Source organism: Sceloporus occidentalis, unplaced genomic scaffold (assembly GCF_023333645.1).
Source record: "Sceloporus occidentalis isolate IW3139 unplaced genomic scaffold, rSceOcc1.0.p SCAF_50, whole genome shotgun sequence".
Classification (NCBI taxonomy): Eukaryota; Metazoa; Chordata; class Lepidosauria; order Squamata; family Phrynosomatidae; genus Sceloporus; species Sceloporus occidentalis.
The window spans coordinates 2,306,547-2,317,955 of NW_028317030.1; the positions used below are offsets into that span (position 1 = coordinate 2,306,547).

At 37.8% G+C, this 11,409-nt stretch overlaps 1 protein-coding gene across 1 annotated transcript; it reads right to left on the reverse strand.

Annotated features, from left to right (window-relative positions):
* Positions 1-664: 664 nt before the first annotated feature.
* On the reverse strand, positions 665-9,704 carry LOC149288622 (sideroflexin-3-like). Its single transcript, XM_089491503.1, has 10 exons — positions 9,541-9,704; positions 9,090-9,260; positions 6,470-6,568; positions 5,801-5,876; positions 4,718-4,803; positions 4,205-4,332; positions 2,558-2,607; positions 2,136-2,185; positions 1,519-1,566; positions 665-761 (listed from the first exon to the last, which is right to left on the reverse strand). The coding sequence occupies exons 1-10, from the start codon at positions 9,702-9,704 to the stop codon at positions 665-667; spliced, it is 969 nt and encodes a 322-aa protein (XP_089347629.1).
* Positions 9,705-11,409: the final 1,705 nt, after the last annotated feature.

The window sequence follows — 11,409 nt, forward strand, 5'->3', positions numbered from 1 at the left end:
CCTGCCCATTTAATAGTTGTGCATCAGAACCATATTTATAGTAATGGTAAAAAATGCCAGATTTTATCAATTTGCTGCTACAAGGGCCAATAGTTCCCCCTAAACCGTCTAAGGATGATACCAATAGTAACTGGAATGTACTGATTTCTCTTTATGACCAGACCACAAGTTTACATTCAACACACTGCGGTTAATTTTACCTGAGAAGACCATGGAATATACCAAGAAAAATAAATGCCTCTTTCAGATTTCTTCCACTATTTAGAAAGGGTCATGTTCCTTCGCCATAGCTGCTCCAGGTCAAGGTGCAGTACGTAACAGAGCAACCTTAGGACTAGGGTCAATGTTCTAATAAAGTGATTTTATGTTCTGTTTATACGAGCCGCCAAGGTAGGTTGCCATGTGCTATTAATGCTGATTTGTATGCTGTTGTTGGGTTTGTGTGATAAGAGGTTACTAGGCTTTTTAATATATGAAGTAGCATCAGAATGGTTTTCCAAAAATCTCTTAATCATCACTGAGGAGGCCCGGAGGCTTTTTGTAAATCCGGCCATAACCATAGAACAAAATAAACAGTTACACAGCTTGTAAAGTAACATTTTGGTTTAGAAAATAAATATCATTCTGAATCATGTCCATGGAGAGTACGGTTTGATTGTGCAGATTAAAGACCTTTGTTGAAATACACAACTTGTGTGCCAGGGTTTTTTTCTAGAATCTGAGCACGGACTTCGGGTTCCAGCCTGGATACACTCATGGAGCTGCGGGAAGAGTAAACAGGTTTCAGAATCTAGATGGGGCTTCAGATGACCAGGACAAAAAAAAGCTATTATTTGTGGTACATATTTAGAATCCATTTTCCTTTTTAACCCCGTTCATGACAACGCTCACATTGCATTGTTTTAATGGGTTTAATGAGAACCCATTGTCCTTAAGGGGTTAATTTTTCTCATCTTTTTTTTATAACTCTCAACAAAAACCATTAGATCAGGAGGTGTCAAACTCCAGACCTGAGGACCAAATATTCTGGATAGTCAAGCATAAGCACGGGCAGCACAATCCAAACGGGTTCAACTTATTTAATCACTTGTGTTCTGAGAAAGGATTTACTGAACGCCTGGTTTGTTGGTAGCCCACATGGACTGGATTTCGATACAACACCCTACAGAACCATTTTCCCTACAAAGTACGGTATATTCCCTCCTGAAGGTTAAAAATACCCTGTAATGTAATGATGTAACAATTTGTTTCTAAATAAGCACCCCTGGAAGAAGAGACATTAGAAGCTGACAAACAAGCATGGCAGTCTAGAAATCATGCTTATTATTCCAATTGTCCTTGATGTTGCAGGAGAGCTAAAGGTCATTGTTGACCAGTTTTTGAGACAGATGAACAAACAATTCATCTAACAATATAAAAAAGTTAAACTATCCTCACAGTGATCTCTGAACTCTTACTGGTATAAGTAATTCATAATCTACCAACCCATTTTATACAAAACCATGACCGCTTACATACCTTTTTTGAGGGAAAAGTGCACAACAGAGAGGAGTTGCAAAGACCAAGCTAAAAGATAAAACAAAGCGAGGGTTTGAATAAGTCCGTACTGGATTATTGTCTAACAATGAGCTAACAATCATCATGTTTTTAGAACACAAGTATGTGTGCTTTAATTTCGAAGGTTGCAAACTTTAGACGGCATATGAGATACTAGAACCTCTGCCGAACATTAGAACTCTCACTGGAAAGGAGATTAGTAACGGAAAATACGATTTACGTTTTTACTAAGCATTCGGGGTATGTAAGTGTAACTGGTTCTCTACACTTTTATGGGGAAATCCCAGCCAGTGTCCGGTTTGAAATTACAGGTAGTATGTTCTATATCTATGGTGGTGCTCGGTTTAGGAGTCCAGCATGATGACACTAAGCCCAGCCTGGCAAGACATATGAAAGTTGATTAGGACTGCACTTTTATGATGTTGCTGCCATATTGCTGTTACGCTCATGGAAATGAAATCTCATTAAACGTCTACAACTTGAAAAAACTGAACCGTTCATCGGCCTCCTTGGCGGTGTCATCTCGTTATCTATGAATATATTGAAGCTAGGAAATAATTGTTCATTCAACTACTTACCAAAATCCAACCAGCCCAACCTGTAGAGGAGCATTCATCCATGGGTAGCGCTGTAAGAAAAAAAATGATTACAAATGTCATACACTCAACCGAGATGAAATTTGAAGAAAAAAAAGAAACAAGAGGGAAGGAAAAATAATATTCTGATTAGCTGGCTTTTGACGCTCTGACCAAACATGATTTTGGGCTCCTCATCCTCTGCCAACCAAACTGATTACTACTCATCCCCAACATTCTAGGCAACTGCCTATTTATTGGCTATAGACTGGGTTTCCATATAAAAGGACGTCCAAGGAATCGTTTTTAAGAGCATTATTCATCATACTACATGCATAGTAATGCCTTTGGTTCTGATATCTGGAATTAGGGAGGCATAGACATCACCCCACACAACGTAAAGAGTAAGATGAGAAAAGCCTTACCTTTAAAAAGGCTCTTTTCTCCAATGCGTTCATTATTACAGGAGGGATTGCTGGGGGGAAAAATGACACGTTTATTTACACTTCATTTAAACAAAAGATGATTGGTGAAAATAAACATCTTTTAAATGCCAGTAAGGGCTGTTGATTATAAGCAACACAAAATAAATTAACTGAAAAGCTTTAATGATGGTCGGTCGGTCGTATGCGTGACTCTTGACCATCATCTGTAGTGGACAATCTAATAAGGGAAACCCATTATTAGTCCAAGAGAACATGGGATCTTTATCAAACTTTTTACTTTCAGGACCTCATAGGTCTCTTCTTCAGACACAAATTTCTATCTTCTGTAAAACTATATACCTGCCATAAATTTCTGTTAACTGTGTCAATCGCAGGCCTTAAGTAACAAAAATACAAAAGCACGACTGCTGAATGTGACTTATATTACCCAAACCCTTCCCAAAAATACTTGTTTAGTCATGTAAAATGTTGCCTCACCCATGCTTTTGCCGTAAAGACATGTGACTGTAACTTAAAAAAACAAACTATAAAGGCATCTTGAAAGTTTCTGTGTTTTTACAAGATTTTTCTGCTGAACATAATACGTTTTATATCAGTGGAACAGCACCTTTAATATCTCAGTTGCTCAGACAAGGTGAGTTGAGGTTATTGGTTATTTTATTTCTCACTTTGTGTATTTTTCATGTAAAATGGCATGTTAATTTTCGAATTTCATTTACATACCTTTTTTTTCTTGGCTGCAAAAATATGTTTTTTGTACTTCACGGTAAATACCACGAAAGAGAATTTAACGGACTCCCCGCAGGGTATTAGTTTGAACCAAAATTACAAGCTACTCTCTTAAATGTCAATGAATAAGAGTCGGAATGTGATTAGGGAAAATGACCTTCTATGAACCTGTGAAATGTCAGAAATACTTTTCCAACATCAAAAATTAACTATAAAGAAGTCATTCTGCAATAAGTACTTCGTGACTACCGCACCACCACGGACGTGGCATATATATATATATATATATATATATATATATATATATATATATATATATATATAAACATATATTTATATTCATATATACACAAATAGGGTATATATAATATATATATATGATGTGAGAAAGAGCACCTTCAGCAAACAGAGTTTCATATAACAGCCTCCCAGTACAAATGATACTCTTAGAACTCCAATTCAGCTAATTAAAGTTCAAAAAGTACACCGAAGGTCAACTAGACTAGATAGGTAAATGTGTTCACAGGATGAGCTTCCAAATCCTGTGCTTCAGTCATACACACTACCATTCAAAAGGGTTTGGGGTCACTTTTGTCCATTAAAATAACAGGAAATGGATCAGAAATCCAGCACAGACGGGGTTAATGTTGTAAATGAGTATTGTAGCTGGAAACGGCTGATTTTAATGGAATATCTTCAGAGGCACGCAGAGGTCTTTATCACTCCCATCACTCCTGTGGTTTCTCCAATCCAAGTTTAAGTTTAAAAGGCTAATTGATTGTTAGAAAGCCCTTTTGTAATTATGTTACAGCTAAAAATTCCCGTGTTTGCCATGAAAACAGCTGAGTGACGCCAAACTTTTGAAAAGTAATGTAGAACTGATAAATGAATACCTACCCATAGCTGGGGCAGCCATGCCAATTCGAGATACGACCACCTGAGCGATCGCCTGCTGGGCGGCTTTGGTGGACTCTCCCAGCCTCTTTCCATTTTCGTCTGTGATGGGTATTCCATGTTTCAGCTCCCTAAACAAAGATTTTTTGGAAAATACAGTTAATTGCGGCATTTTGTAACTCAAAGCTGTCAATAAAGTTTTGACTTCATCTCATCTCACCCAGAGGCTCAAAGGAAGCAGAATATTTTTTGATACTAAAATATAGTAGGAGTGCACCCAACGTCTGCACTGGATTATAACCACATACTGCGACTCCGTGTAAAGAATGTGCAATCGGCCCCTTTACATTTAGATGCCCCGAGATGTATTTTTTTTTATTGCTTTATATACAGCACCATCATATTCCGTAGCGCTGTACAATGGGTAGATGTAGGGCCAAACACGGTGTTGCCCTTTTCATTCATTGTTAAGCAGTTTTCAGTAAGGTCGTGTTTGTCGTAGGCTGATACACTTACCTCTGTCTCATTAATGGGATGTTGATACAGTTGGCAGCTGCTACGGCAGCAAAAGGTACAAATCTACCAACCAGTGACGGCAAGTGCTAGAAAGACATAAGAACGTGTTTAGAAACGTCAGCTCATCGGAAGAGGCCACCAAAAAAAGAAATATCTTAGAAGTGAAGTTTTGTATAAGGTCTCCACCTAGTTCTAGGCTATGCTGGTGTCGGACAACTAAATGGCGCACAGACGGGCAGCATTGTTACAGCAAATTACTTTTCTTGCATTAAAGCTGGTAACCCCCAGAGCAGGTTTTCAGGGATTTTAGCAGACCACAGCTTTTAAATATGCCCCCCCCCCCCATAGATGAAGGCGGACATTGCTGCTATCTACTATACTGAACGCTTTAATTGTTACGATCATAATATAAAAGCATGATAAAAAAAAACTAACTTTGCCAATAACTTCCTTTTCTATGCTTTCATTTAATAAGCTGACATAATAACTCTTACCTATATACAAGTAAGGATGGATTAAACTGTAATTGACGTAAAGAGACAAAGTAAGCTTTGCATTCTAGGTAGAAAAACACGCAGATTTGGGCTGAATGGCTCTTATCTGCCATTAAATTCAATGTTTTTTTCCTTGTAAGCGGTTTTCAGTGGCTGGTTGATTTATATGAAACAAGAAAATTCATTGTTAATAGTCAATAAATCGAAAAATTACCAATTTTACTCCTGATTTCTGACAATGATTGAGTTATAACTCAAACTCTTTTTGAAGTTCATATTATTTATTTTATTATAATTTTTTTTTATGTTTTCTCAGTCACGCAGTACTTCGTTGGGATGTCATCTGATGTTATGCAGTAAACATTTGCTTCTAAACATTACAGTACGTTCTCTAAACGTAGGCAAACAGCTAATATTTGGGTTTCAATAAGCAATGTGCTAAGGACAATTCCGCAATCCAAGACGATGGAGATCTGGAGTGTTACACACTTGAATAACGGAGAATAATGCTGAAGAAGTGGGCTGTTATCGGCACAAATCATAGGTGTGGAATGGCAAACCGTGTTGTTCTCTGCAATTTGTTTCTTACCTTGGTCAATGATTTCAGCCCCAGAGCTGTCACGACAGCACCGGTCGTCGCGCTGACATAAGCTGTCCCCAGCTGGCTGCAAATACAGGGAGAACAAACTTTGGTGGGCGATAGAACTGAGAATGGTTGCATATCTCAAAATAGAGAAAACACAATCCACAAAGGGTTAAAAACTAGTTCCCTTTAAAAAAAGACAAGAATAATATAAATATTTAGTAAAATGACATAAATATTTATGGGTTTAATGGAGATCTTAAACCTTTTATATCAAAAAAGCAAAATATATGTTATGGTACGGGGATCTACAGGTACACCAAGCCAGTCTTTGGTGTATAATTTAAGTAAGATTGTAAGCTTGCGAGCCGAGCTCTCTCCACCTAATGTATCGGTTTGTCTTAGTCTGTCAATTCTCGTCTTGTCAGACCCCTTGAATATATGTATTGTAAGAAGCGCTGCGTTAATTGTTGGCGCTATTTAAATAAAGGATAATAATAATAGTAAATCTGTCCCAAATTGGTCCCGATTTCTGAGTTGCAGGAGGACCTTGTGAGTTAAACTAAGTACAGGCAGAGCGGTCTCTCGCTCCACAAATGGCACAAAATAGTAATCGAACCCTAAATAAAATTATTTTACCAGTCACCCCTCGGGTACGCAGAGAATTGCCCTTACCTGGCTGTGATGGGTGCATCTCCGCTCCTATTGGTATAATTCACAACTGCGTTGAAGGACTGATTCACCCACTGCCAAAACAGCACCGCTGGGGTAGTTCTGCAGGACATACAATACGTGCGCCAATTAAGTCATAATTTAATCATAATTAGAATAATGAACAGATTAATGAAAAATAAATTGATTCACAAATCATTTAAAATACATCAATAAATGCACATCAGTTAAAGCAAACATAAAACACCAATTAAATCAGAATTAATTACTAGTTTCAGTCAAAATAACCAATTCATTGTAATAATGTTGTTGCTAAACAACCACTACAGAAATACATTTAGACTCTTAAATTCTAGTGCAGCGATCCCAAATCACTAATGGATCAGCATCCCGATTAACTGATCCAAAATCACTTTAAGATAGTCCTTTAATTACTAATACAATCTTAAATTACTTGAAACTGTTCACTTAAAGGTGCTGTTCCACTCACTCTGCAAAATGTAACCCTCTTGTAACTAAATACAGGATTCAAAACATGTTGAATGTCTATATCCTTCCCAGAAATAATTGACATTAAATCACATACAATGTTGTCATACAATAGGTTGTTACCATAGTAACTGAAAAAGCTTCCGTGTTGTTTAATGTGATTAAACCATCAAAATAAATATATATAAATGGCCCGACTGCGAAGGTTTACTTGCTTAACACACTGGAGAGAACGATTAATGTGTTGTGTAACCATTATTATTGTTACATTTTATTTATAGAATTCCAGGAGATCCCGCACAGCGAGAGGAGAATACAAATGTAACAATAACGTTAAAATAATAACACACAATTAATTCATCAAAAACGCACCCCAGTAATATCTAAATCCTGGACTGTTCGGTGTGCCTTAAGGAGAGGGCTGAGAAGGGCCACATCCATCCTTTACATAGTACCCTGTAGTGTCGAATTTTGATCCTTCTGGCTTAAGGGGGTTTGGGGGTAATAAAATGAGGCAGAAGGTTTTTCTTTTTAAATGTAATGCTAGGTCAATGGGATGTTAGAACTTTTATCATTATTATTTTTATTTTTTTTTATTTGCCCGGCTATCAGTGCAATATGGATAGAGATCCCTTTAGGGATTTATTTTGTTTCCTATTTTTATTTATATTTAATAACTATAACTATTAATATTTTCTCTCCGATCTCCCTTGTGATCAGCAAGCAAAGCTCCACAGACTTGCAGGGGGCAATTGGACATATCTTGTCCTCCAGCAACCTTCCTGTGACTGTCAGCAGTGACATCTACGCCCTATCACGTAATTCCTTATGTAATGCGTACCCTCGCTCGGCGCACGCCAACAGTCTCCTGCTGCTAGAAAGTTTAAGACGTATAGGTATGTCCATATAGGCATGAAGGGGTTATGGACACAAGGTACGTCACTTTTTGATTCATTACTCACTGTTACATGGGTTTTATCGCTTGTATCTGCCTGCTAGGAAAGAATATATCCATGGCATACTTTTCCAACTAAATATAGCATTAGTAACATGACCCCTAGTACTTCTGAATGTTCAAACGCTTCCCAGAAATAATTCTCGAACCACATTTTGCTTTATTAATATTATTTTAAGGAATGTCTGTCGTGACAAAAGTAGACATTGAAGCAGAAAAGGCATTTCTGTGCTGTTTCTATGTGATTAAAGGAAATAATAAAATTACAGCTAGCGAGCACAACCTATATTATGTCTAAGAGGAACAGGATTTTTAAAGAGGAACTACAACAATTTTTTGTCCCTGTAAGCGGCATTTATATTGTCAGTAGGGTATCTACCAATGTGCGCTAAGTAGGCTAAGTAGTAACCTGAAACAGAAGAGCCGGAAAACGTACATATTTTTACATAGATGTCCCCTACTTCACATTTTTCCCATCATATGTGGCCTTTCCTTGCCGGAGTTTGGACACTAAGGAGCAGAATTGGAGTCGGACGCCCCGCACATAAAGCCAGAGAATTGTTGCAAATACAGACGCTTTATACGTAGGGATGTTTGACTCTATTTGCGTCTTCAATATTTACATGATTACATCGCACATTACGTCACCTATGACAAAATCATAAATAATTGATTCATGCCTTGGTTACGGTGGAAATCAGCTCACGTCATCTAAATAAACCTTTTCTCCTATTTTGGCCTTGTTTGGTATGGAGAGATCAGAGGCTGCCATTACTGGTTTTAAGCTTTACTGGGCAGAGACCTTGTTTCCTATCATACCTAATCATATATCCTAATAAAAAGGTCTGTAGGCTACTGTACTTATTATATGATAGCACTTATTGTACCTCCTGTTATATTATACTGTAAACTGTATGGCGCTAAATAAATCTATTAGCATTCATAAATAAAAATATACATTGGATACATACATTACCCTATCTGAGATTCTAGTGGCACGTGACACACATCTTGTTGATTATGGTTAGCTCACTCTTACAGTAACATTGACACTAAGAGGTCGGGGTGGAAATACCTTTTCAGTTGCCACTTCAAGAAAACCAATCAACACACGATATTACTAATTATTTTAATGATTATTTTAAAAGATTGACATTGATGAGTATGGTGGATACATGCCTGTAAAATGTCAGCATGCAGCCGGTAATTGTCATGTTCATGGGCACTTGTGCTGACATCCTTCCAATCAAGACCATCTTCTCCCCTGTGTCAGGGTGGAAAGCAGAATCATAGATGTATTTTGCTCGCCATAGTTGGTCTTCAGTCAGTCCAGGGGTCTTTATCCCATTTCTGCAACAAAGTAACAAGCTGGTTACATTTTTAAGATTCCACCTGAGAAATAGTTAATGGCCTTTGATGTGAATAAGGTATCATGGGGGAGACACAATTTAATTTGGACCAAAGTGTCCTCATTTTTTTTATCATCATCATCAGATGTTGCTCCAAGAGAAGATAAAGTCTATAGTGGGTCAGCATAAACCAAGAGCATGCATTCCTTAGGAAATGTCAGTGGTTCATGGAACAAGTGGAAGAAGACATTAAAATGATTTAGATGCTAACTGGTGTAGACCTGTAATTTTCTATGATGTTCTTGGCTTCCTCTAGCACTTTGGGTCCAAGTAAGATATTTCTTGGGTCCGTCACCATGAAAAAATGCTTTGCTCTTCCAGTGAAGGTGCTCTGATCCCATCGTGGTTCTTTGATGTTAATGTTGAAAGGGAGTTCACCCGACATTGTCTGGAAGAAAGAGGAGGACATTTTGCAGTGAATGGATCACTATATAGTCAAATTAAAGATATAAATGTGCTTTTCTTAACACTAGCCCCCCTTCCTTATGTTCAGGGCCCTAACTTCCATGGGGCAAGAGGGGTAGTTGCCCAATATGCCACAAGGTGAGAGGTGCACAATGCCCCTGTGCCACCATTCCACCAGAAGCAGATGTGATGGACAAGGCAGGACCTCTGATCCTGACCCGGGCACCAAGAGCAACAATTATTCGTTCTCATTCTACATGAAATATTGTAGAATTAGTGAATCCAGCCGGTTCAGAGATCGTTGGTTGGGAGGAAACTGGTGCAAAGTTCCAAATGCCCATTAAAGGTCAATACAATGTAATGTTACGCAGAACACGTTTTGAATACACATGCTGGTGGTTAACGTCTTTGTATCTTTTTATCTGGATTCTATAATTCCATCCAATCTTCCTACGCACATTCAGCTTCACTGCACTTCCCAGATATCCCAAGCATGCCAATTTCTGCTCGTTGAACAAACGGCCAGATATTTTTACTCAAAATTTCCATTTGGCATGTCTTCTCCAAAGAAAAAAAGCTAGTATGAATGTTCCTATTCATGCTATTCTAAAACCTTTTTGTAGTCTGTTAACTATTAATCTGCCAAGTTCTGTGTGCAATCAATATATTGTTTCTTTACGTCCATACAGAAAGAAAGCTCACCCTTTAAATGGCTCAGGGGTATAGGCTTAAAGGCATGTGATAATTAAATCCATGGAGGAGTTGTTTGAGATGGTGGTAGATACGCGGAATAACCTCCCAGCAGAAGCGGGAGAGGTTATTACAGTAGGGGAATGTAAGAATGCATGGGAAAGGCATATGCCTCCTGCATCTACGACAAGACCAAGGACTGATTAAGGTCTGAGTCTGCAGGAGAAACGGGCGACTAGACGGGCTGAATAGTTCTTATCTCCCGTCAAATTCTATGTTTCTATGATGTTTTGATGGGAGTCATATGAGAAGGAGCATTTTGCTGTTATGTTCTCTTGGCAATTGTTTCCATGACAACTACAGAAATTGGCAGATACGTTCCTCAAACTAGGGTGTTTCCCATCAAAACTCCTTATCTCTTTTTCACACATAAAACTCAACTTTAACTAAAGGAATGATAAGTTAAAGTCCGATAGTTACAGACACTGCAGCAACCAAATGGTTAATTTACAAATAACAACCGGGTATATTTGCTTTTTTTCTGCCAAACACGCATTTGAGTTTTTTTGAGTTTTTTTTTTACAAGAAAATCTGACTCATTTTTGCCATAACCACTCCCTGCAACAGAAACGGCAAAAAATATAAAAAGCCAGGAAGCGGCGCAGAAAATGCTTTCACTTTGTTTTTTTCTTCCTGTAATGGGTTTTTTCAACAAAATCTGCAAAGCATCCAAAATTTAATTTCTTGAGTTAATAGGGTGATCGATATTTTAAGAGCTAATAGCCATATTTACTATCATCCTGGAAATATACCCACACGTAACCATTTCAATGCCAGAATGAAGACCTTTTTTGCAATTACACCTTTTCTAATGTCTTACAGCAGATGCTAGAGGAAAATAGGATTTTCTCCTGCTTTGGAAGAGTTAAGCTCCAGTTTAATCCTTTGATTTAATCAGCCATTAGAAACCCTGTATATCATATAGCAACATATAG